This window comes from Polyodon spathula, chromosome 8 (assembly GCF_017654505.1).
Source record: "Polyodon spathula isolate WHYD16114869_AA chromosome 8, ASM1765450v1, whole genome shotgun sequence".
Classification (NCBI taxonomy): domain Eukaryota; kingdom Metazoa; phylum Chordata; class Actinopteri; order Acipenseriformes; family Polyodontidae; genus Polyodon; species Polyodon spathula.
In genome coordinates, this window is record NC_054541.1 from 5,687,247 (window position 1) to 5,715,096 (window position 27,850).

At 38.6% G+C, this 27,850-nt stretch overlaps 1 protein-coding gene across 2 annotated transcripts; it reads left to right on the forward strand.

Moving 5' to 3' along the window:
* The first annotated feature begins 898 nt into the window (after positions 1 to 898).
* Positions 899 to 22,497, forward strand: LOC121319235 (solute carrier family 13 member 3-like). 2 transcript variants are annotated; one of them, XM_041256449.1, is made up of 13 exons: positions 899 to 1,135; positions 4,812 to 5,077; positions 8,480 to 8,643; positions 10,039 to 10,102; positions 10,532 to 10,711; positions 11,944 to 12,069; positions 12,663 to 12,755; positions 13,111 to 13,215; positions 15,934 to 16,031; positions 17,439 to 17,551; positions 18,263 to 18,424; positions 21,460 to 21,597; positions 22,061 to 22,497. In XM_041256449.1, exons 1-13 carry the CDS (start codon positions 1,025 to 1,027, stop codon positions 22,247 to 22,249), a joined length of 1,809 nt encoding a protein of 602 aa, XP_041112383.1. In that variant the 5' UTR covers positions 899 to 1,024; the 3' UTR covers positions 22,250 to 22,497. The 2 variants fall into 2 exon arrangements, with proteins under 2 accessions (XP_041112383.1, XP_041112384.1); XM_041256450.1 differs by lacking the exon at positions 11,944 to 12,069.
* Positions 22,498 to 27,850: the final 5,353 nt, after the last annotated feature.

Genomic DNA, 27,850 nt, shown 5'->3' on the forward strand with positions numbered 1-27,850 from the left:
TTCCCCCTCAGCAGGGCCCTGATAGGGCAGCTTTTGTATATTTGCTCAGATTGACGGTCAGAGAGGCACTTCACATTCGGTAATGGTTGTTATTCGAATTGAAAGGGAAACGATAAATACACAATTTAACAGGAATTCCAGTGTACCATCCCAGCTCAGACCCAATCGCTTGAACTGCATTATGTGGGTGCTTGCGTAAACAAAGCTGAACGCACTCTAGCATCACATGTCACAATTTGTGAGAGATTACGGGAGAAAAAACGTGATTGTTGTATTTAAAGAAACAATACTTCTTTAACAAGTTTTTTTTTTTTTTTGTTGGGGGGGTGGGGGTGTTTGGAAAATTACCCTTTTTAGGTCTGGCCTGATATCTTAAAATTTGAAAAAGGAGCAAAATAAAAAAGAAAAAGGTTATGTAGGTACACTAAAATGTGACTAATATCAGGACGTTCAGATTGCTTGGTGAAAAAACAATGCTGTATTAAAGCATATATTCATCTAAAAATATTTCTAACATACATGGATTAAAAAAAAAAAAAAAAAAAATTCCATGTACACAAAACGTTTAATGATAGAATAATTTCTTTCAGAACGTTCCAGACAAAAGCCTTACTTCACCTGTGTGATCTTCTTCCTACACAGCTGAAGAAGGGCTGGTCCATGTAAACCATTTTTTAAATTTTTATTATTTTTGTACACTGCAGAAGTTGGAAAGCTGTTTCAACAGGTTCGAAGAACCTTACGACCCCATACGCCGGGCTTGTACTTGTTTATGTAACTCGCCCGAGCCGGGGGCTACTTCACATTCTGCTCAGTCATCTTGTACTGTAAACCAATAGAAAACAGTGATTGTCTCAGTTAATTTTTTCAGAAGTGTTAACCAGTTACATCTCCTCACACTTTGTTAATCTTCTCCACAGCCTTTAAACGAACTGATAAGGGAGCAAAAGTTGCTGCAAACTTTATCTGCTGTTGTAACGCGTGCTCGCTCAAACTGGACTTCACTAAGTAGCTGGAAGTTGAGATGGAAGCCGTTTTATCGTTTGCAAAGAAACTTTGGTGCGTGAAAAGATTCATTATTTTAATAGTAACGCCCGTACTCCTTCTTCCACTGCTGTTTGCTCTTCCACTCAGGGTAAGTATTATTTATATTATATATATATATATATATATATATATATATATATATATATATATATATATTATATATATATATATTGTGATTTAAAAAAAAAAAAAAAAATCCATATGGTATATGGGTTTATGATGCACTCAGGTGTATAACAGGAAAGTTGTTTCACAAACATCTGAAACACACATTTGACTTTACAAATTCTAGTTGAGGTTTTAATGTATTTTACAATGTTTTTGCGCTGTTTTATCTATCAATCTATCTATGAATTTAGTTTAGATGTGTATTTCAATTGTGTATAACAATTGTTGAACCCAGATCCAAATTTATAATGCTGATTGAGACAAGAACCTGGGCTTTTCATGTATAGTTTATTTTAATAAGAAAAGTAAAAAGCAGTGATTTGCAATATCGCTACCCCACTTTACTAAATTATTAACAAACCATACTTTACTAAATTTAAGTAAATGTCAATCTCTTGCATATTAATTTAAACAACCCAGTCTATGATATACTTGTATTGTGGCTTGCACTGGATACTTTATCACTGTCGCCTAGTGCCTGAAAAACACCAATGAGGGTAATATGTTGTGAAGTATAATTTGTGCCAAATTAAAATAAAAAAAAAAGAAATAAATACATAAATAAGTAATTTAAAAAAACTAACTAAATACATAAATACCTTGATAAATAAATACAAAATGAAATACACTTATAAATAAATACATACATAAAAAACAAAATAAATACATTTATAAATAAATAAACAAAATACATTACATAGAAAACTATATTTATTTATGTCTGTATTTATTTATTCATTCATTCATTTATTTCTTTTTTTTCATTCTGGCACAATCTTTTCCCTCTGGTATTTCTCATTAGCGTCAATCATACTGGAAGGGCGGGACAATACCATTGGTGCGTTCGATTATCTACTAACTGGTCTGCCAGGTTTGAGTAGGCGTAGGATCGAGAAAATGCAGCAATAATACAGTGCACCCTCAATAACATCCATCATTAGCAACCCTTCGGCTGTAACGAACTGGCCCCTGGATGCCAACTAAACAATACATATAAAAATCGATCACCCAAACACACTGTCAACATCCCAGCCTGCAGCACAAGAGCAATCTCCACAGTGACGTCACCTTCATCACTATATCTAAAGGGCACGCCTGTGGAACACTAAACAGATTCTAGCATGAACCAGACTCCGGTAGTTTTATCAATGGGGTCTATTTGCATATTTGTTACATTAAACTTTTTAAAAAATTATTATTATTATTTTATCTACACCTCATCTATCCACGGTGACATGGGGTCCTTTGCACCACATAAATTACAAACCATTGCTGTTGTTTAGTTCTTTTCAGTCTGAGTAGGACTGGTTGAAGCTGGCACTATAATTGTGTTATGATACGGTTTACTGCGAATGTCCAATATAAACACAACTTCAGCCTGGTTTACCAACCCCCATTCAGCTTGATTTAAAGCACATTAATCTGTTGTCAGATAAGATTCCTTTAAGTCATTGTATTGCGTTGATTTGTAACGCACATCAGAAAAAGATTGATCGCAGCACTATAGCTAACTGTGAGAGGGATTTCTCTGCAGCCTGGATTCGCCAGCCCTGCAGCTCTCGTCATGCAGCTCCAGCCGTGCAGTCATGTGTGCAACATACGTCATTATTCGTCTGCTAAATGTAATAATAATGTTTTTAAACGATCTATTAAATAATGACGGTTTAATCAAATCAAGGCATAAGCAAGTGTTTTTTTCAAACAAGTACATTTCAACATCTGCTCCCTGGGAGCTCATACACATTCATTTAAATAATCCTCATAATTATTTTCTGAACCAAGTCATATAGAAATGTTGCTCATGTGCTTCTTTCTTTCAGCTACTGAGATTCATTAGTATTGGGGAAAAGTCATACAGTGTGATATGGATAATTGTAACAATGTAGTGATCCCAGTTCCTGCAGACAGGCTCCTCACACAGGGCGAGACAATCCCCAAACAGGTGGAGGGCGGGTGTGAACCCGGGATCTCTCTCACTAAAGCATAGCGCCGATACCGCTGTACAAAAGAGCCGGCTCCTTTACAAGGAGTGTCACCTATCAGCCCTGCTGCTGCCTTCCCCCGTGCATGCTACAATAATATGTAATAATGCACAGTGATATGCATATTACTGTATAATCTGACATTCCCATTGCAATCGTGTACTACAGTCATCTGTATTTAAATAATAATCTTCATCAGCACTGTTTTAAAATGCCCCTTGTATGAACAAGACAGGGTCTCCCCTAATAATGAATAAATCAATAAAAGATACAAAAATAATATATATATATATATATATATATATATATATATATATATATATATATATATATATATATATATATATATATATATTTATGCAGTCAATAACATGCACATGTAATGCATGCACAGATATTTCATGTCAAAGACTGTAAAACCAGTCTTTGGAAAATAAAGCACATTATTTAAAGTGATATTGCTCTGATTTAAACTAAATTGCAACTAAATATTTTACAGCCCACAAAGAGTGTGTTGGTATCGGGGGAATTCTTTTATTCACTTTTCTTTGACGTTTGAATTCATAAGACAAAAATACATATGTTATGTAAAATTGACGTTTTCACTTTGTTAAGTTTTTTGTTATTGTTAATAGTAATGGTTTGATGGGGTCTTATGAAGTTTCCATCGGCTGTGTTACGATAAGGTACAATGTGATCATGTGATTGGGGTGTTCAGATGAATGAGCTTGCCTTGGCAGTATAATGATGACTTCTATTAAAAACTGAGCACACATGGCTGCGCGGCTTGAGCTGCAAGACAACAGCTGCACAACTGGAGGATCCAGGCTGTAAAGATACACTGTCCCTAATTGCAGTCATCGTTCTAGTTGGCGCCGTCCCTTGACTGCATGCCCCTGCACAACTCAGAGGCAAAGTTAGTAGATCATCGATTCACTTACTGTGTTGTCCCGCTTTTCCAGAATGATTAACGCTAATGAGAAATACTAGAGCGAAAAGAGCTAAAATAAATTTTAAAACCGAAATAAATAAATAAATACATTTTCTATTCAATGAATTTCATTTTGTATTAATTAATTTATTTATTTGTTTATTTTTAATTTTGGCACAACTTATCCTCCATAATATGTGTTCCATGTTTAGCAAGATAACCAGGGCGATATCAGCATTCCTGCAGATTTCTATAGCAAGTTAACTTACCATGGTCTCACAAAATACATATGCCCACTCAGGACACTGGACCTCACGTCTAACACTTGGCAAAAATCCATCCAGAGCATGTAGCGAACCAGTCCACATGACAAAACCACAAATACATCAGACAATAAAATGCTAATTCCTGTAGCAGCACTATTACTGAACATATAATGGTCGTTTTTTTCATGCACTGGTTTTGTAATGCATTGTGAAAAGCTGCAGTGCCTGAAAGCATCGTTATAAATGGAAATAGCAAAGATGGTTTTCATCGCGGAGCCATGTGAGTTCAGGACAGTTGATGCCACCTGCCTACCTGAATAACTGAACAGGTGATACACGGACCCTGGCTCTATGGAACACGGATGTGAACCCTATTCAAATGAACATTGGTTTCATGATTGTACTTGTTCTTTCCAGGAAGGGAAATGCCTTTATGTAGTTCTTCTGATGGCTGTGTTCTGGTGTACAGAAGCGCTGCCCCTTGCTGTGACGGCCTTGTTCCCTGTCTTCCTGTTCCCCCTTCTTGGAGTCTTGCCCTCCAGCAAAGTCTGCCCGCAGTACTTCCTCGACACCAACTTCCTCTTCTTCAGTGGCCTTGTGATGGCGTCGGCCATTGAGGAGTGGAACCTGCATCGGAGAATTGCTCTGAAGATCCTCCTGATCGTGGGAGTCAAGCCAGCCTGGTGAGAACATCCTTATCTGTTTGTAGTGCCATCTACTGGCTGGCAAGCTGTTACTGGCATTCAGCTTAGAATAGTGTAGAAGATAATTGAGCTAAGTAACTGAGCAAACATTATTATTATTATTATTATTATTATTATTATTATTATTATTATTATTATTACTACTACTACTTCTACTACTACCACTAATAATAACAGGTCAGGGAAAATTGTTTATTTTAAAATATTTGTTTAATTTCAAGTTAACTGGTCAACATAAGTTAAATTCAACAAATTAATCACTTAATTCGGGAGATGGCCATGTTCTGCACAAGGTTTGATAATTCCTGGCAGAGGACAAGTTACTCCCTCGCCTCTACCAGAACATGAAGTAACTTAGAAAAAAATGATGGTGAGTAAGTAGATTCAAGAAAATGCAGAGTCCTTTTCTTCAATCAGTTGTTAGGTTTATTGAAATATGCAGGGAGTCTGGTCCCAGGTACAGGACAAACAGAATACTCATCATTACAATGTTTGCATGACATTAAATACCCTTCTGTATAGATGGTCCACCTCCTCTTTCACTGACACTTAACCAATAGCAAAGGTACAACACATTATTCTGTCACCATATATTTAATCTAGTGTGTGTGTGTGTGTGTGTGTGTGTGTGTGTGTGTGTGTGTGTGTGTAGTCTAGTGTGACGACCTCTGACGACCCATTCTTCAGCTCCCTGGTGACCAAAAGGTCCATACGTCTGGCTTTTGTTATCTTCTTGAGACCCTTTGATCCCAGTGGCATTATCTCTTTCGATCTCTCTGAAGTCTTAGAGCCTGGCCCCTTCTGGTCCACAGCATTGTTATCTTGTTAGCTTGTAGTCAATGATGGGCAAGAAGCTTGTACGCAAGGTCTCTATCAATTGTTAGCAGTACATGCAATTTGAACCAAACAGTCTGCTATCTGCAATATTAGTCTCTTTTCAGAAAAGAACAACAGTATAGCTCTGCCAGTCCACGTGAATAGCAAACTGCTAATCAATTCTCGATCCATGTTTTCCAACTGAACACGTTTAAAAAATAAAAACAAAAATAAAACACAACACGGCTATGCCGTCATTTATATATATATATATATATATATATATATATATATATATATATATATATATATATATATATATATATATATATAATAAATAAACCAACACAAAATAACACGGGTGGACCCTGTTCTAAAAATACACTGTACAGGGCTGCTGTACAGGCGTTGCGGGACCCTCGGCACCCCCAGGCGTTGCGGGACCCTCGGCACCCCCAGGCGTTGCGGGACCCTTAGCAACCCCAGGCAAAGCGGGACCCTCGGTAACCGCAGGCGAAGTGGGACCCTCCGCAACCCTAGGGGATATAAGAGAGACACAGGCAGCCCCAGGCGATGCAGAAGTGGTATCCTTGGGCGGTGCAAGGCAGGTATCCTTGGGCAGCCTCCTGTCCTGGTACATTCCTGTCATGAAGGGAGAGGCAGCTCCTGCTCCTCTCCCTTGGGTGGTGGAGACAGAGCCAGCTCCTGCTGCTCTGCTTCTGGCGAAGGCAGCAGGGGCTCCTCCCCTTCTGGCGGCGAAGATGGCAGGGGCACCTCCCCTTCTGGCGGCAGTGGAGAACCCAGCAGGTACTCTCCCTCTGCTGGTGGAGGTGGGAGCAGCACAAAGTCCTCCCATGGAGGTGGAGGTGGAACCAGCAGGCATTCTCCCTCTGCTAGCGGGTACCTGGGCTGTGGATGTCCGGCCTTCCCCTTCTTGGGCTGTGGATGCACCGACTTCCCCTTCTTGGGCTGTGGACGCACCGACTTCCCCCTCTTGGGCTGTGGACATTTGGGCTCCTCCCACTCAGGTGCAGGACGTTCGGGCTCCTCCCTCTTGGGCTGTGGACGCACCGACTTCTCCCACTCGAGGTCCATGTCCCCTCTCCAGCAGCTGTAAGACCACTCTTCTTCGTGGGGGGCAAGTAACTTGGAAATGCACCCACTCCCCACAGATGCAGCAACAGTAGGTCTTGCCTATGTTGTGGAGTAGGGCTTCCCAGCTGATCTCCTCCTGTTCCTGCTGTTGCTGCTGTCTCCTTCCCATCCTCCTCTTTCCTCCCATCCTCTTTTACTCCACATGTAATAAAAAAAGAAAAATCTGCAGTACCGTTATCCGAAGTAACTGAATCCGAAGGCGCTGGTGATCCCACGCTGGACACCATGTGTGGCAGGAAATGGCTGAGCGGTGACATCAGGCCAGAAGGAGGAAGCACACACAAGTAACTGCAGTTCAAAGAGACGCGTGGTGCGCCGTTTTATTTTTAACACAAAAATAAATAAAATATTTTAACAAACAAAACACTGTTCACAGAATGAAACAAAAGGTTTTAAATAAAACAAATCACAAACACAAATAATAACTAAAACTAAGGTCAGGCTGGACAACTGCCTTCACTGATCCTTATTATTTTCAATTTCTCTCTCCTCTCTCGCTCTCATTCCGCCTCTCGATCATCCACCTCGAGGAGAGAGACACCCTGATCACACAACACAGCTACGCCATCATTTATATATAAATAATACATAAACCAACACAAATAACACGGGCAGAGGGGGAAGTCCCTGTTCTAAAAATACACTGTACAGGGCTGCTCACCCTGTTACACATGCCTACAGTAAATCATTAAAAAAAATGCTGGTACACTATGACATGATCTATTAAAGAAAGCAGTGTTAAATGCTCTTCTGTACAGCAGATTGAGTGTCTTTCCAAACAGAGTATGTAAGTTCATGTGTGAAGCATCTGTAATCCGAAGCCCTGGAATTCCAGTTATGTCAGCACTGAGTTGTTACACTAAGACAAACAGGAATGTTATATGATAGGGAAAGAGGTGGGATAGTATAGTAGGTGGGATAGTATACTGCTTGTGGTGGAGAAGGAAAAGTGGCTGTCAGGACTGTTTAAGCTGCATGCTTCCTTTGTATTCCACACAACTGTTGTATTGAGAAATTAGTGACGGTAAAATAAGTGCACACAGTTCCAAAATGCATGGCAGGGCCCTATGCTTAAAGATAATACATTGTGTGCAGAGTTTCTCTTGTTGGATAAGAGATGCCATCTCGTGCAGTTTTGGTCGAGAAGAATAAAAGAGAAGCTAAAGCTTTCTGGCAACTCAAATAGGGTGAAATTATGTCTCTTGTAACAAGTGACTGTCTATACACTCTGTATGAACTTGCTATACTTTACAAAATATTGCACTCAGGAACTCCTATTAAAGATTTTTGTTTTTTCCAAGGCAGAGGCAGCTATAAATGCATTCGCAAATTTGAATGCAAGGCATTTAATAAAAGTTCAGAATTTTTTGTATTTAGCATTTTCCTTATTTCATTTTATTTCAATTTTAGGCTGATCCTGGGAATTATGTTAACAACATCATTCCTGTCCATGTGGCTGAGCAACACTGCCACCACAGCTATGATGCTACCCATCGCACATGCCATTCTCGTAAGTCTCTTTGGAGACTTAGATACGCTGAAGGAAAACTGCAAAATAAAAGATGAGGCAACTGGTGAGTTTAATTTTACCAAGGTTACTTTACTCTGTGCCCATCTTCCTTTGTTAAGATGTGTCATTTGACTAAGCTTAAAGCAAGGTTAGTCAATGGATGGTCCATTCTTCATGTTGGTGATGTATAGACAACCTCTAATGGTGTATAAGCTATGGGTATTACTTGATTATGTGTAGATGTTGGTTTTGGACTAGCAATGCACTTGTGGTACTGTGTTATTATGTGATAATATATTCTGACCTGTGTACATAAATACATTATTTTCTTGTGTACAACACAGGTTTAAAGATGTGGAAATGCTGTTGCAAAAAGACACTGTGAACTTAAGTTTTGCAATGTGTAGCCAAGTGAAAAGAACAGGGCATGGTTGAGACACAGCAGGCAATTCCTTTGATGCACTTCCAGGATTCAAACTCATCTGCCGTTAATATCTACCTAGACTTTTAAACTTGATGTTCTTGTTCAACAGAGGTTACAGAACAGAAGCCTGATTTCCAGTAATGTTTACTTGTAATATGTAAACCAGAATGTAACCTTTGGACACCAAAATGTTCCATCACCTTTCTTTTTCAACTCGGGCTTCTTAAATTATAAAGCTTGTGACAAGACATGAGCAGCCAAAAAATGTATTGGGTGAGATTTTAAATTTCCAAAAAATAAAATGTAGTCATGTTGGTTTGATAAAAGGACCAAAATGAGGTCTAGTGGCCGAAACATGACTAATATGACATACAATACTCATCATTGAAAATATTACACATTATATTATATAGCGGCCACCACCTCAAGGTTATTGATTCTCATGTCGTTGGGACATGTAAAGAGTGTATTTAATTGCTTCAGTTTGTTCTCTCATCGGAATAATGTATGACACAACTTGCAGAGAAGGTGCTATGGAATTCTAATTAGTCCCTTAATCCCTAGTGTTCTGAGTTGTTCAGGTGCATAAGAATATAAAGCTTTGCATTTCATTTTGGCAGAATGAGGCACTGACGCAAATGGAGAAATGTGACATTTCAAAGATCTAACCTGAAATGCTGTACTACTTAGTATGGCTTCCGGTAAACTTTTGCAACATCGTTTTTCCTTTGATTACATGATGTTAAATAAAATATCGAAATTATGTTCATATAGTTTTGTTTTTTAATGAATGTCTCAAGCATAAAATTCTAGGTGATGCAAATTTTTCAGCTATATGACGACACACCAAGAGAAACACGGTTTAAGTAACAAAGGCACCAGGACAGTCATTCCCCAGTACTGCACTCTTTACTGTAAATGATACGCCTATGAAAGTGACTCTGAAGAAAACTGTCTCCCACTGGGCCAGTTGAAAACAAGGCAATATACAGTGCCCTGTTCCCTTTCTTAACAACATGCTTTTCCGTGGATTAGGTGAATCCCAGAGGAAGATGTACACTGTACCAACTGAAATGCAGATCTTGAGACTGGAAGAAAGGTACACAAAATGATTTGTACATATTTAGTGATTTCACTTCTTCTCTGTATCAAACCCCATTCTTATCTGATTTGCAGCTTTGTGATTAATGTAGTCTTATGAGACTAACTTTGTCTATGTAAATACTGTATACCTCAGTTCTCACCTAAAGAGTAGCCCTGATTTATTTATCTTGTGTGAACCAGCAAGAATCTTCCTATTCTAGGTAAACACTGAAACGTTTCAATAGACGAATACTATAAGATTCCTTAGAAACGTTGACCACAGCAATGCACAGCTGCAACTTGGTAAACTAAAGGCAGGCTATTCGAACGGAAAACTGCCAGAAACAACATGCTGGCCAACTTCTTATATATCTTGAGTCAAACTATTGCACTGTGTTCCTTTTTTCTGTGGACCGTCCAAGATTCAGACTTGCTTTGTTTAAAGGGAGGATGTGCCAGACAAGTTTGAAAGCCTGACTCCTGCAGAAATCAGGAAAGAAGCTGAGTACCAGAAGAATGTGTGGAAAGGTTTTCTCATTGCCATCCCCTACTCTGCTAGCATTGGAGGCACCGCTACACTCACAGGGACAGCACCAAACCTGCTTCTGGTGGGGAGCCTGAAAAAGTAAGCTGCTGAATAATATTTAGACTTGGAACGTGCAGTAAACCCCAAGTGGTCCCTGAGCAATTTCATTTTTGGTCTTGATCTTAAAAAAATGCCTCATTGTAAGAACTGAGGGATTATGACCGCAGGTAAGAATGTTCTGCATTTCTAAAACTAGGAGTATCAAATATACATTTGAGGACATTGGAGCATTTTTAATTGGCATTTACCTGTTATTTAAAATGCCTCTTTTTCAAAGAAAAATGTATTCAGTGATTACTGGAAAGCAGGCTTCTGTTCTGTAACCTCTGTTGAACAAGAACATCAAGTTTAAAAGTCTAGGTAGATATTAACGGCAGATGTAAGTAAAAAGATATTTAAAAATGTAGCTGCTGTTGAACATAAATTGAGCCATATGTGAAGATGCACAGTAAGCCTGGGCTAAAAACGTGTTGTTTTTTTTTTTTTTTTTTTTTAACAACGTATTACATATTTCAGCTGTTATCAAAAGTTGGAATAAAAGGCATTAATAACAATGCTTACTATTTTTAGTTTTAGTTTTGGTTTCTGCTGAATAGAAATTACAAACATCAAGTTACAGTGCGAAAAAAAAACAAAAACAAGTAAGATATATTGTATTTTTTTACAGAAATCAAACTGATATTCTGAGGTAATTTTTGGTGCAGAAAAACATCTATGTCACACTCTTGGATTTAACTGCAACACCAGCATTGCCCCGCCCCTTAACAACCAATACACACTCCTGATTCGCTGGTACCATACTCCCCTGACCTTCCAACTCCCATCTAGCAGGCTCTTGGTAACTGTCACCGATAAATGTACTGTAGTCAAAGGAGGTTAGCCACACATTGTTACATACAGGTAGGCTACTGTATTACAGAAAATAAACAATCGCGATACCTCTAAAATGTAATAAATCATGTAATAAAATATTGCAGCGTTTGAAAATCATACTTTTATTAATAAAGGTTTCCCTCGTATAAAGGCCGCCCTCTTTCAAGCACCACAGTCATTTTGAGCAATTTAAAATATGTCAGTTTGAATGGACCGTCCCAAAGTTCTGTGCAGCTCTTGATTCGGGCTTTGTCTAACAAGCCACATGCATTAACACGAGATGCCCTTTCCTCTTTTATGTATAAATTACTTCAACATTTCTGTTCACATGCATATTTCTGGTAACCTATGAATGATTAAAGTCTGCAGGATTAAAGTCACAACCTTGTTGTTTTAAGTTTTTTTCCAGCCTGTGATCTGATCAACTTCGGGTCCTGGTTTGTCTTTGCCTGCCCTCTAATGGTGCTTTTTCTGTTGCTCGGCTGGCTATGGATTTCTTTCCTTTACGGGGGTCTCAATACAAGGTAATGCTAAGGGCTGTATTCATGCAACTGCTTTTAAATTGTGAGCAATTGTGTACATGCAGCAGATGACTGTGAGAACACATTCACGTAGTCCAGTCTTTAAAAAACTACAGCATGGGAATATATATATATATATATATATATATATATATATATATATATATATATATATATATATATATATATATATATATATATATATATATATATATGTGATTCCTTCAGGTTAATTCTCTGGTATTGTATAGTGTAGATATTCCAATGGGATTTGTTGACTACAGTATTTGTTTGTACGTAATCAGAAAGGTAGATTTAGCTATGGCACACTTCTTGCTGGTTACCTCCTTGAAGCCTTCTGCTGCTCTGTCACTAAGTGAACTAACAAGCCATCAACCTGTTACTAACTTCAGCAGCTGGGGGTTATGAGTGCCATGGTTTACCTCTGTTTTGGCTCCAAGAAGCAAAATAAAAAAATAAACACCAATAGCTAATATGTCAAATGTGGACCTGTGAGATCTTTAATATGTAAAACCTACTTTTAAACTTTATGTTAGAGGTAATTTCCATAGTAACAAATATTTTGTTTTTTAAAGATTGTGTCTGAAGAAAAAGGATTTCAGAGCAGAGGCAGAGGCGCGAGCACGAGCAGTGATAAAGGCAGACTATGAAAAGCTGGGGCCTATCCAGTATGTACAGCCGCTAATGCTTCTACAACTTAATATGTCATTGTTCTGGTTGCACAATAGAGAAATATCTCCTTAGTAGTCATGATGTCTCCATGGGTAGCAGAAACTGGAATCTATTTGTACTGCTTGATTTAGTAGATTAAAATGTAATAATACTAGTAGTGACAACAAACATACAAATGAAAATTGCTACCTTTACAACGTACAAGGTTTATTTATTTTAATGACTTCACCCGCATGTTAATTCTACTTGAAGACAGTGGGAAGAACATTAAACAAGGGTGTTTATATCTGCTGCTGTATCAGTGCTGTCTTCATTCAGCAGCTTCTAATTGTGGTTTCAATTGCCCTGCAGGTTTGCTGAAGGAGCAATTGCATGTCTTTTCTTTTTGTTTGCCGTTCTTCTTTTCACGAGAGATCCAAAATTCTTTCCTGGTTGGTCGAAGCTTTTTAAAGCTGGGTAAGAAGATCAACCCCTTTTTAAACTGTACAGAGAGAAGGCTGATGTCCACCAGTCATTTCTAGCCATCTGATACAAACTATCTGTCACAAAGACGTTTAAGATGGCTGTATTGCATCAATAATACAGCATACTATATAGTAATGAATCCGATCAGGTAGATAGTGTATTGTATTCTCAGAATACGGTACTTACATATAGTATATACATATGTGCGATGTTATCATGGCACATGTTTAGACTGCATACCTGAAAACAATGCCTATGAGGATGACTTGATGTTTTTAAAGGATGCTGACAGAACCAAGCATCTCCTTTAAAGTATGAAACACAAGAAGGTTCTTCTATGCAACACACACCTGAAAGACACTATTGGATTACTTTAGTGATGAATGTCTCAGTCAAGAACGTGTGTTTGAATTAAGGAGTCAGAGCTTGGTTGCTGACCAATAGATCTGCATCTGGAACACTGAAGATTGCAACCTGCAGGCAATTTGCCAATGAGCCACAGTTACACACTTGTAACAGACCGTTAACACTGCAGGCATCTGATAAGCACTGAATTAAAAAGTCAAGGCAATTAGCTGGCAATCTTAACAGTGTACCTGCTAATTTATTTTTAGATTTTGTTATTTTTTTTGCTGTTTCATTATGTCCAGGAGATAACTCTTTTCACAGCATGCCTAGAATGATTGTCAGTGTATGCCAAGGTATATCTGAGAATGTGTATATGAATCAGCACAATGGGGTGTTGTTTTCATGTCACCCGAAGGCTTCATTGCTTTCTAATATGTGACATGATGTTGTTGGCCTCTGCATTTTGAAGGAAATTAAGATGCAAGGCAAGATGCCTAAGCAAGGTGGGAGATGTGTGTGGGTACTATTGTAGGCAGTTAATATATTTGTAAGAGCAGTAAATTAAAGGACCTCCAAAAACGGTGTCCTATTATAATGTACAAACCCGTTTTTAATATCGCTCTCTGAAAACGATGGCGGATTTACACGTTACCACAAGCCGAAAATAGACCACATTCCAGACTGTTCAAAGTTCATAAATCATGTTTGTTCAACATGAGTAAATGATTCAATACTGGAAATCTCTTCTTAGAAAGATGGTATTTATTAAGCATGCAACCAAAATAAGTTTGAAAATCACACAACACAGTTACACAATTAAACGTCACATTAAAAGCATTACAGGGAGAACTAAGGTTTTAAACAACAATTTACCAAAGAAATACTAGTACATATTGACACAACAAAGGGTCACACAATACCTGAATAGATATTTAAGAGTATTGTTACCTAGCCTGAAAAGCAGTCACTTTCAGCGTTCCGTTACCTTGCATTTCTCCGAGTGTCAGGGCTTCCAAAACCTTGATGGATAAATACTAAGAGCTGAGGGCTCCAGGTGCAGTCTTGTAGTTGTCTGAGCAGATAGCAGAGGGGGTTATCACAGCTCTGGGGCGACAAGGAGCTGGGGCTAAAACAGGAGGTTTTATACTTTTCAAACAAAGAGAGTATTTGAATTTCCTGCTGCGTGCTCCGATTGGCTATTTTGTAGCGAATGGGCTTGCAATCTTGATTGAGTGCACCCCCTTCCTCTGTCTGATTTAGTTTATTATCATAATCTGGAAAGGGGAAAAACTTTTTAAAACATGCATAACTTTTGCTAAATAATTCAGATTTTATTCTGAATTCCTGTTATTTTTACCATAACAAATTAAATTTCTTTAGACACCAAACATGTCTGGTTGCGACTTTGGTTAGACATTGCAAACAGTTTAATTCTCTTAGGGATTTATTACCTGGGTTATTCTATACTTGTTAGGCAATTTAAGAATAAAAACGCTTGCATCTTGTACTCATAGTGGTATTAAAGTTCATTCAATGTAGATTCCTGATAATATAATAAGAACATAACATACGAAAGTCCATGACATTTGCAGTATATTTGTGATGACAATGCCCATAGAACCTACACATGTTTGTGTACACTAATTTAGGCCATGAAATTATACAGAGTACGTGTCACCATCCTCTGTATTCAGCTGTTTCATGTGGTACATTGTGGTTATTCTGGCCACCATCCCATTGAAAGAGTTTCTAATAAAGTAGGATAGTGTATAAATCCAATCTAAAAAGCAGACGTAGTCTTGTCCAATGCTAACATTCCTCACATTGCTTTACCATTGAGCATCACTGATGATTAATCAGCAGAGGGCAATGCACCTTTTGTTCAATCACTGTTTTTATGCCATGATTTCCATTCCAGTTTTTTTTTTTTTTTTTTTTTTTTTTTTTTTTTGTGGAATGGAACCATCGTGGCATTCAGTATTTTCAATACGTTTATTATTTTATTTTTTAAAAGGAGGAAGATGGCAGTGATTTGTACAGTGTCAGAACCAAACTCCCCAGTAATACATTGTAATTCAAGGATACTGAAGCAGTGGCAAGTTGCTAGTTTCTCATTCTGTCACATTAACAAGTTAGTGAAATTAAAGACTGGGGTAAACGCTTAACAAATGGTAAATTACTTCTATTTGCAATGTGACAAAGACAAACAAAAACATAAGAGCACTATTTTGTTCAGTTTTTTATTTATTGTAATGAATGGCAAGCAGCTACTTGAATTTAGTGTACAGTGATTTCACTGTTAGTATTTACTTGAAAATAATTTGAATTGCTTCCCTCTTTACATTATTAATCTCTCTCTAGGTTTCTCTCGGACGCTGTTACTGGTGTTACCATAGTAACAGTATTGTTCTTCTTCCCATCGCAAAAACCTTCAGTTAAATGGTGGTTTGATAAGCGGGGTAAGTACATATTTATCTCTGTCTTGAAATGATAAAAAAAACATTTCTTTCAGAATTACTATATTTAATCAGAATTACTATATTTGGAATGCCCAGCCAGCCCAATGAACAGTCACTCAAGTGAAACGGTTTATTGTCAAGATGCAAAGGTACAGAACATCCTAACAGGTTCAGGGTCAATTCTTCTCTCCGGATGCCTGCTCATTATCTGCCAGTTACTGTATACAGAGATCCCATAGAGCTTTGGGGTCAGCAGACACTTAATGGGGCAGCAGTAATATACAGCAGGCATGTTGTTAAGTAACTATTAAAGTGGTGACAGTAGTATATAATACGATTCATTACAGATTGTAACCCTAAAACCTTTTCAAAATGCACAATGTACAATCTACAGCTATTGCATCACCCTATAGAATTAACAAATTTAGCTTCATAAAGTTGAATTAAACATGCTGAATAATATTATGTTAACATAATGAATTACGTACCGCTTTCAGTTTTCCATATACTTACAAAAATTGAAAAATGTAACATTGCGAACATGAAATATTGTACTGCTTCCAATAGACTTTTGCGGTATAACTTTGTAGTTTACTTGATTACGTACTGTTAAGTAAAAGATCTATATAGTTTAAAAAAAAAAAGATGTTTAGTCTCAATACTAAAATACTAGGTGATGCAAAACATTTGGGCACAGCTGCATGTACTGTATAGAGTATTTATTTTTTTGGCTTGATGAATTCATCTTACAAGTTACCATACTTAAGTGGGATTTGTTTGAGCCCAGTGATTCTAAGCAGTTGAAATATTCAGGGTTGCCGGTATATCACTGGGCTTGTTGAGATGAAAGAGCATCAGTCTAGGGATTTCCTATGGAGCAGTAGCTCTGCAGTCTTTTGGTTTATAGGATTATACTAATCGTTCAAAAGCATGCTGATTACCACATTGCAACACTGGTTCTGCAAACAAAAAAATAGTTAGCAGTGTCATGACCCCTTAGCAGCACGTTGAAAAAATGAATTGCTGGCTGTCTTATTTCCTGTAATACGCAGCAGAGATTACAGGATACACATTTTGTCAAAGCATCATTCAGTGTGTATGAGAGAAAAACAACATTTGTTGATAGCCCATGACTTAGAGTTCTCAGCAGTTAAAGATTTCCAGTCTGGAGATTAAGTTCTTGTCCCTGTTATATAAGACCTACCGTAGTGCCAGCTATATCAGTTAGGAATATTTTACAAACTGTGGCCACTACCTGGATTTTAACAGGCAGGGGACCTTAACTGCCCTGCAAACACTGCACTTTGTAATAGTTCAATAATGAGTCCGTGTTGTGTAAGCTGAACTGTGGTCTTTCATTGGTGCCATTTTAAATTTCACATTTTCTTTTAAATTGTTTTTTCTCAGCACCAAATACTCAGAGTCCACCGTTGTTGTCTTGGACGAAAGCCCAAGAAAGTGTGCCTTGGAACATAATCTTGCTGCTCGGAGGTGGTTTTGCAATGGCCAAGGGCTGTGAGGTATTTTATTACAAATGCATAAATAATGAACTCTTAAGTAACAACGATGTTGGGAAAGTTGTAAAGATGCAGTATCTTTATATACTCGCAAAATTGTTCAGAAATACAATAACTTACACTTTTAGACCCATTTTAAGAACATTAGTGAAATTTTGAAAAAAAAAAAAAAAAAAAAAAAAAAATAGATGTGGCCATTCCATATTGTAAAGAATATGATTGCTAACAGAACTCTGTTAAGGTTTGTGGTTAAGATTGTAAAATCTAGCTTAACTATGCGTATCTCCTGGGATATATGTACAGTATTAAGTTTTCTACTCTCCTTTAAGAATTCAGTTGATACCTGTAAAGCCATTGGTGCATCCATCAAGCATTGCAGCCAGTAAGATGCTTTACCCAACAACACAGCTGAGGTGAAATGACCTAGGAAGTATAAGTGTAATAGATTTCCTGGAGGTCATGGCAAGCAAACTGATAACTTTTTTTAACTACAGTAAATATGTTAGCAATATATATATATATATATATATATATATATATATATATATATATATATATATATATATATATATATATATATATTTTTTTTTTTTTTAAACAGCACATTTGTGACCTGTACAGTGAGTAGAAGTGAGGTATAAGTTATGAAAGTATTTTGTTAGCTAGAAGCATTATGGATGACCGTGTCCTGTTCCATTGCTCGCTGTCCTGTAGGAGTCGGGACTGTCCAGCTGGATTGGAGGCCGGCTGCAGCCTCTAGAGAATGTGCCCCCTGCATTGGCAGTCCTGCTTATCACAGTGGTTGTGGCCTCTTTCACTGAACTCGCCAGCAACACAGCCACAATTATAATATTCCTGCCCATTTTAGCAGAACTGGTAAGCTTAACTTTCCCCATATGTGATGGAAACCCGTCACTGTTTAAAACAAACAAAAGCTTACTCGGAAGATGAGTTAAAGGTTTTTTAAATATAATGTATTTTTGCTATTGTTGTAATTGTTGTTATTGTTATGGTACCCCATCTGAGATAGGGTGATACTATACCTATGAAAACAGAAAAAAATGTATTTTCTAATTACTAGGCTTAAGTACTTACAGGTAAATGTTTACCTACCAATGTGATGGATGTGCCTGATTACACCCTGATTAGTAAACAATTCAGCCCCTAGACAAGGTTTGAAATGAACAAAATGGGCCATTAAATAAATAAATAAATAAATAAATAAATAAATAGGACTCGATTTGCTGGCTCAGAAGGCACAGGAAAGGAGGAGGGGCTAGAGTTCAGCCAATTATGGAAAACTACTGTTAAACTAATCAAAATAAAATTAAATTAATACTAAAATGCTAAAATGATTTCAAAATCCAGACCAATAAGTGGCAAAACGAGTCCAAAAACAGGTTATACTTTTGAAAACAAAATTAGAGTTCTAATTTAAAACAAAATCAGAAAGCAATTCAACAACAGTCGCACATTTCTTCCAACAAATGCAGAAGTGTAGAGAGAAAACAGACTGGACATTTTGCATAAAAACTATTTAAAATTTAGAAATACAGGCATCTTTTAAAAAAAATCTGGTAACATGCAGAACTATGTGAGTATTGAATAACACATTAAATATGTGTTTTTTTATTATTATTTATTTAACTTGAATGTTATGGTTTAACACTTAAATGCTATCTGTGTCTTTTGCAGTATCGAATCCAGCCAGAATAAGCACTTTGTTTTGAAGTGAATATTTCCAGAAACTTAATTTGATTAAAGTAGAAAGGTGACATTCATACCATGCAATCAAAAATGACTTTTAGCAAATTGCTTACATGTTAGTGTTTAGTGCAGTCATCTGTTCATGTTAATCAGCTGCCAGACAGCTTGTTAATGGGCACTCGCTATATGATATGAACACACTCAATAGTTCTGGAGTAGGGAATCCAATTTCAGACACTTCCCAATCCAGGAGTTAGGGATTGATTATTATTATTATTATTATTATTATTATTATTATTATTATTATTATTATTATTATTATTATTATTATTATTTAAATCTGCGATTCCATTTTTGTAATAATAATAATACCGTGCTTTTTGCTTTTATTAGCCTAATAATTAGCGGCGTACATGCGAAGGCTAATGCAGTTACTGGACAAAGGAGTTCAACGAATTAGTCAAAAAACACATAAAGAATTGCAAGTAAAGATAACACAGTCGTGTACGCTCTTTCACTGTCTAAGCAGGGCGACACGGCTGCCTGCTAAACCCAATAATACTGTTACTTAAAAACATACACTTAGATAAAACACACTGAACTGATTAAACTTAACTACAAACACTGAACATTTAAACTCCAGAAAGCAAACTTACCTAGTAAATACTACACATTTGTAAAAGAAGCAACATCATACAATGATTATAATTTTTTTCTTTCTTTTTAGCCCACAGACTGCAGAACCACCGCCCTGCTACTGTATTTAAATATGTAATTTAGCCATGTGTGCGCTAAACACTCATTCACTGTCAGCAGCCGGTTGGGTGTTTATAGTTAACCATGCCCAACAGAAAGGCTGTGATTTTATTTGAAAGGAGAGTCAACATCGCAAAGTCGCAAAGTACTACAATGTGGTAAATAAATAAATAAATAAAAATCCGTTGTCCGCCATTACAGGATTTTTCTCACTTACCCGCTGAGGAGCGCTCAAGTACCCCCAGGGGTACGTGTACCCCAGTTTGAAAACCACTGCGGTGGTGCATATGTAGGGTGTAGGGCGATCACTGTAGTCTGGCCGGGCACCTATGGGGTTGTCTGTAAGCTGCCTGGAGCTGCGTTGTCCTCTGACGCTGTAGCTCCGAGGGGGCTGCATGGTGGGTCTGCAGTGTGAAAAGAAGCGGTCAGCTGATGGCACGCGCTTCGGAGGACAGTGTGTGCTCGTCTCCTGCCCTTCCAAGTCAGCGCGGGGGTGGTACCGGTGAGCCGAGCTTAAATAATAATTGAATATTCTAAATTGGGAGAAAATAATAATAAAAAATAAATAAAAATTGGCGACTACTAAATTAAAAAAACTAAATAAATAAAAAAATAATTAAAATGTACCCTTTATCTTCAAAAACTGCTTTTCTGTCAGCGTAACTCAATAATATGATTTTATATTAGGGATGATTGTACATACTATATAGTGTTCACTTATAATAAATGATCTTTGTTCTGTTCTATTTCAATTATACGGTGAAGTAGAGCCAGTCAGCAGAATATATGTTAGTTGATTGCTATGCATGCACAAGACACAAGCGAATTGCTTGGCTGAGGGATTCAATGATTTAGAGATAAATTATTACTGTGTTTTTGTGAAAAATAGTCAAGGAAATGTATCTGATATGTCATCCATACTAAATCCACCACTTCTGTAAAATGAACACCAATTTCACAATTGTATTACTAGGGTCTGTTCCTCATGTTCCACATTAGTTTTAGACCTGTCAAAATGAGAAATGCAATCAGAATAATACCTTTTCTTGAGCTGAATTACACACTATAAATGAACAGGTTGTGTGGAGTGGCTCTGATTGTATAAGATGTAACCATGTGCTGTTCAAACTGCAAAATGTTGACTTGTTCTTCCTCTTGCAGGAATTTAGACAACCCAGACAGCCAGCAATGATCACAAAAAAAAATAAAAAATAAATAGAAAATGTACTCAGGAACTAGTACTAAGGAAAAAATAAGAGTTTCTGTTTCATAACTTCAGAATTTTGCAGCTTTTTTTGTATGCACTGGATGACATCTGTGCACAAGATCAGATGGACTCACAGCAAATCCTTAATGATTGGTAGATTTTTTTGTTCGTGATTTAGAATTATGTAGCACAAAAAAATGGAAAAATAATTGAGTAATGGTTTTGTGTTTTTACTCTGCAGGCAATGCGTCTACAAGTAAACCCTTTGTATTTGATGATCCCTGGGACTGTGAGCTGCTCATATGCCTTTATGCTACCAGTTTCCACACCACCCAACGCCATTGCTTTTGCTTCGGGGCATCTAGTGGTTAAAGATATGGTATGCAGCCTTTAATTCTCAATCACTCCAGTTATGTGGGGGTCCAATTGAACTCAATAATAATAATAATGTGCTGGCTTATAAGATTATAGAGCTCATTAAGGCCATAACATATTAGGATAAGAGTAGGTCTATGCCGCACTGCATGTTGTACTCCCAATTCATTAGTGGCTACATGAAAAACACAGGGCGAATTGAGCTGAAAGTAGTTTGAGAAACTGCACGGGACACCGACGTGAGACTTGGCTTTGGCCTGTGTGCATACTTTTCATGGAAGGCCTCTGCTGCACTACAAGTGCTGTGTGTCTTTGTGCTACCAAATGGTACAGGATCGTTCTGTGGTTTTCCTGCAGTGTGCTGTGCAGGAATGCCCGTGCACGTGAGGGTGTGTGGTACATAGAGCAGCAGAAGCAGCAGGTGAAGTGTGCAGCCAGGTGTATTAAACTGTGTCTTTGTTCCGCAGGTGAGAACGGGAGTGGTCATGAATATTATAGGGGTCCTTGTTTTGTCCCTGGCAATGAACACTTGGGGTCAGTACATCTTTGATCTTTCCACGTACCCAGACTGGGCTGTTGTACATAGCGCCAACGCAACCAGAGCTCTGCCAGACATATACAACCACACCACGAAACCTCTCAATTTTACATCATAGCTTGCACAGAAACGTATTGAGCAGTAGTATGCATTAACAATGGAATAAGTGAATCAAAAGACAAATCTGAATGTACATTTTAAAGATTGCTTCCACTCAAATCTGAACAAATCATATTATTTTACAGTGACATATGCACTTGAGGACCAAGATAAGTGGTTCAATTTTAAATTAAAGTTACTTCAGTGTTAGCGCCTGATCACGATAACTGGTCCATGTCACGTTGCTGGTTTTTAAATTGATATAAATATGTTGATATATTTATGTGTATGTATAATATGTTTGTAAAATTGTATTAAATATAATAAATCAAATAATTAATTTGTTTTTCTGGTTGTTTTAACAGATAGGAAAACTGAAAAATAAAAGTGCTAGATACAACCTAAATTATGAGTATTACCATATACTGTCAAAAAGTGTGTGTGCGTGTGGGTGTGTGTATTATTAAGAAATCTTGTCATAAAAATGTAAAAGCATACGTTTTCACCACAGTGTTCAGATTTGTGGTTAAATTATTGTTAATTTTAATATCTTGTCTGGAAAAAATTAAGACCAGACAGCACAGATACATTTACCAGTTAAATGACTTAGGTTTACTTTCTTAATTCATTTTCCAGAAGGAAATACAACCTAAAATAAAGTAAAGAACACTGTGCACTGTCTTTGTACAATCCCTTCCAAGTAGATCTGTAAGAAATGTAAACCGGTCTGGCATTTAAGTCTCCTTAAATACCTCAGTAAGTCTCAGATCTACTGTGTAGCTTAAAGCTGCAGTCTTCCACAATCTTTTATAAAAAATTATTTATCGGAAGACATGGCTAAAAGTTAAACATAAACATCTGAGATAAGCACTTTCAACCAAATTTCAATAGATTTCAAAGTACAACAAAGGTTTTCTTTGGTAATACATTTTATTTGTTGAATATGTACAGTGCTGCATATCATTTAAAACACCACACACTTCTCTTCCTCGGGTGAGAAGTGGAAGCTGAGGTAAAGAACATTCCTCAGAAAATGTTGGTATTCATTAAACTCCTCAAACACCCGTTTGTCTTGATGTAGCTTACACCTACAATTTCCCACAATTGAATCCAATTATACTTACATCTCTCTCTCTCTCTCTCTCTCTCTCTCTCTCTCTCTCTCTCTCTCTCTCTCTCTATATATATATATATATATATATATATACACACACACACACACACACACACACACACACATACATATACAGTACTAGTCAAAAGTTTGAGGTGTAGGTGTACTTATATAAGCTGATAATCATAAGTGAATTCCATTCAAAAATGTAATTTTTAAATGAAAAGGTAAATCTTGTCAATTTCCATGAAATGGTCACCAAAAGCAAGGGGATTTCAGTCTGAATCCCAAGTCAGTTAAAAGTCTGAAATGTGTATAACACGTGTGTTAGAACACTGGCCTAAGGATAAAAGTGTCTTTGTTAGATGTTCTGAGTTAACTAGCATGTTACCTAATTAACCTTTTGTCACCAATTATTGTTAATAGGTGAGGGTCCATGATTACTATAAATATAGGTAGCATAGGCACAAGTTTGTCATTCCTGAACGTAAGGGAGCAGAAAATGGCAAAATATGTTCAGTTAAGCAAAGAAAAAAGACAATGTGTAATTACTTTAAGAAATGAAAGTCAATCTTTAAGACAAATCGCAAAAACTTTGCAAGTGTCTGTCACCACTGTGGCCAAGACCAAACGATTTGAAGAAAATGGCACTCATGAGGACCGAACAAGGTCAGGCAGGCCAAGGGTGACCTCAGAATCAGAGAACAAGTTCATTCGAGTTACAAGTCTGCGAAACCGGCGATTAACTGCCCCTGAAATACAAGCTCAGCTAACTGCTACTAGAAGTACAGATGTTTCAACATCAACTGTTCAGAGGAGATTGTGTGAAGCTGGCCTAACTGGAAGAATTGCTGCAAAAAAAACACTGTTAAGTGTGCAGAATAAGAGGAGGAAACTTGCCTGGGCCAAAAAAAAAACCCACAGAAACTGGACGTTTGAGAAGTGGAAGTCAGTCTTATGGACCGATGAGTCAATTTGAAATATTTGGGTCCAATCGCCGAGTATTTGTAAGACGCAGAGAGGGTGAGCGCATGAGTTCTGCATGTGTGGTTCCCACTATCAAGCATGCAGTGGGCAGTGTCATGGTCTGGGGTTGCTTTGCTAGTGATCTTTACCCCAAGTCCATGGCAAGCTCAACCAGCATGGCTATCATAGCATACTTCAGAGGCATGCCATTCCATCAGGATTATGGCTAGTTGGGCAGTCCTTCATTCTTCAGCAAGATAATGACCCGACACACACCTCCAAGTTGTGCAATAACTATCTGGCAAAGAAGAAAAGTGAAGGACAACTCAATGTAATGACCTAGCCTGCCCAGTCTCCAGACCTCAATCCCAAGGAACTTGTATGGGACGAACTGGATAGAAGAGTCAAAGCAAAGCTACCCACAAGTGCCCTACATCTCTGGGAATTGCTGCAGAAGAGCTGGGAAGACATATCGGGTGATTTCGTGCTGGAACTTGTTAAATGAATACCTTGTGTTTGTGAGGCTGTTATTAAGGCAAAGGGTGGCTATTTTGAGGAATCCAAAATTTAGAGACAATTTTCAATTTTCTTGAACATTGCTTTGATACCCCTTATGTTTTTTTTTGTATATTGTAGTCGTTTTCATTTTCAAGTATTTACAGAAATGTACACGACTTAAAACATTGTCAATTATGAAAAAAATCTAGTTTATATATAGTAAGGTAGCAGGGAGGGGGTTAAAATCCTTCCCTGCTAAAACATATGAAAATGCAACTGTCTTAATTGTTTTACTGGTTAGTAATCCCCTGCACCTGGTGTTAGTTGAAAATTTGAGCCAGGTCCAGGGTATTTAAGAGAAACAGGCAGTTTGTTCGGGGCTGCTGTGTGTAGGGAGGCAGAAGTTGTGGTCTGCTTCCAAGCAGTCAAGGTAAAGTGCTGTGTTAAACCGTGTGAGTTTTGTGTTTGAGTTACAGGTAAACAGCTTAGCTGTACTGGTTGAGTTAGGTTCCAGACTGTATAGTTAGTGCTTCAAGAAGGAGCTAGGTGTTTGTTTGTTTTGTTTAATTTATTTGATTGGCGTTTGTTAAAAGTGCGCGTCAGCGCTTAAATCAATTCCATTTCTGTGTCCTGGGTCTATTTTAAAACGTGAAAAGTGAAAGGATCTTTCACATATGGTACCAGAAGTGTATGTGGGTGCCCCTATGACCCAGTAGAAACCCTAAAAGAATTGATCGCTATGATCAACAGAAACACTGCTGCCCAGATTGAGCAGAATAAAAGATGGAGATTGAAACTTGGAATGCCAGAGCCGGAACCGACGAAGCTGGATCTGCTGCTTCAAAAATGGGAGCAGGCAAGACAAGCCCAGCCGCCGCTCCCAGAGCCCAGAGAGGAGGAGCCGCCACTCCCAGAGCCCAGAGAGGAGGAGCCGCCGCTCCCAGAGCCCAGAGAGGAGGAGCCGCCGCTCCCAGAGCCCAGAGAGGAGGAGCCGCCGCTCCCAGAGCCCAGAGAGGAGGAGCCGCCGCTCCCAGAGCCCAGAGAGGGAGGAGCCGCCGCTCCCAGAGCCCAGAGAGGAGGAGCCGCCGCTCCCAGAGCCCAGAGAGGGAGGAGCCGCCGCTCCCAGAGCCCAGAGAGGAGGAGCCGCCGCTCCCAGAGCCCAGAGAGGAGGAGCCGCCGCTCCCAGAGCCCAGAGAGGAGGAGCCGCCGCTCCCAGAGCCCAGAGAGGAGGAGCCGCCGCTCCCAGAGCTCAGAGAGGGTGAAGCAATGAACAAAGAGGAGGAGGTGAGGTGCCCACCTCCATCACCCCAGCGAACCAGTCCAGCACTGCCAGTTGCGGTCCCTTGCCCCTTGCTCCTGGACACCCTGCCGGTTTTCCTAGACCTTCCTGCGCTGGACCTGGAGCCCAGGAATCTGCAACATTGGCCACAGCTTTTCCCCTGGTTCCCTGCTCCGCTCTTCCTGAGCACCCAGACGTCGCTGGTGCTCCCCCTGTTCGCTGCTTCACTTCCCCCTGGGTGATCGGACATCGCTGCGCCGGTCCCCAGGGGAAGATCTCTGTCCACTGCTGCATCCTTCTGTTCCCCGGTCATCACTTCGGTCGGCCCTGTCATCCCAGTGGGGTCTCTTGTTGCCGGTTCATGGTCCCTTGTCGGATGTGCCTGAAGGTCCGACTCACCCTCAAGCCCGCCCATGGAAGAGGGTGGAAATGGACATTTCTGGACTTGAGTGTGGGTGGTTGTGTTTTAGGGGAGGGGGTGGCCTTGGTATGGCTGATCAGTGTTTCACACTTGAGGGGGAGGATGTGTAAGGTAGCAGGGAGGGGGTTAAAATCCTTCCCTGCTAAAACATATGAAAATGCAACTGTCTTAATTGTTTTACTGGTTAGTAATCCCCTGCACCTGGTGTTAGTTGAAAATTTGAGCCAGGTCCAGGGTATTTAAGAGAAACAGGCAGTTTGTTCGGGGCTGCTGTGTGTAGGGAGGCAGAAGTTGTGGTCTGCTTCCAAGCAGTCAAGGTAAAGTGCTGTGTTAAACCGTGTGAGTTTTGTGTTTGAGTTACAGGTAAACAGCTTAGCTGTACTGGTTGAGTTAGGTTCCAGACTGTATAGTTAGTGCTCCAAGAAGGAGCTAGGTGTTTGTTTGTTTTGTTTAATTTATTTGATTGGTGTTTATTAAAAGTGCGCATCAGCGCTTAAATCAATTCCATTTCTGTGTCCTGGGTCTATTTTAAAAGGGGCAACAAAGTGAAAAGATCTTTCACAATATATATTGTAACGTATTTTTGACCTTTTCAGCCGGAGTAGGTGTTGTTCTTTCAAATAGGTGTCTGTCTCTTTAATTACACATGATACAATGGAAGTGCTCTTTAAACACCGTGGTGTACGTTTATTAGCAAACTGATATTTCAAACAAAAACACAAAACAAAACCCAGCCCTTCATTAGGCGCTAACTAAACTGGTTAACAGTAGTGCTATCTAATGCAGGACAGGGTAAACCTGTTCCCCTGTTTAAACTAATTCCACAAATCACCTAATCCAAATCACCATCCAGCACTTCTTTGTCAGAATCCGTACCTTTGTTTCGTTATCAGAAAACTCTTTCTTTGTCCGACACACTTTTCCACTGTACAGTTTCTTTCCTCTTTCTTCTTTCTTTCCTTCCTTCCTTCCTCTCTCTCTCTCTCTCTCTCTCTCTCTCTCTCTCTCTCTCTCTCTCTCTCTCTCTCTCTCTCTCTCTCTCTCTCTCTCTCTCTCTCTCTCTCTCTCTCTCTCTCTCTCCCTCTTTCCACTTCAACCCTCCCCCCTGAACACACAAACTGAAATCTTTTTAACCCCAACTTGATCACTCGCATCTGATCAGCATTTGGCCATTAACTATACAATTAAGCAATTGTTACATTTGTTATCATACAATGTGTGTAGCTATCCCCAGGGTCCTAAAGCCTCCAAATTAATGTTTGGTACATACACATCATCACAATATATACAGTGGCTTACGAAAGTATTCACCCCCCTTGGCATTTTTCCTATTTTGTTGCCT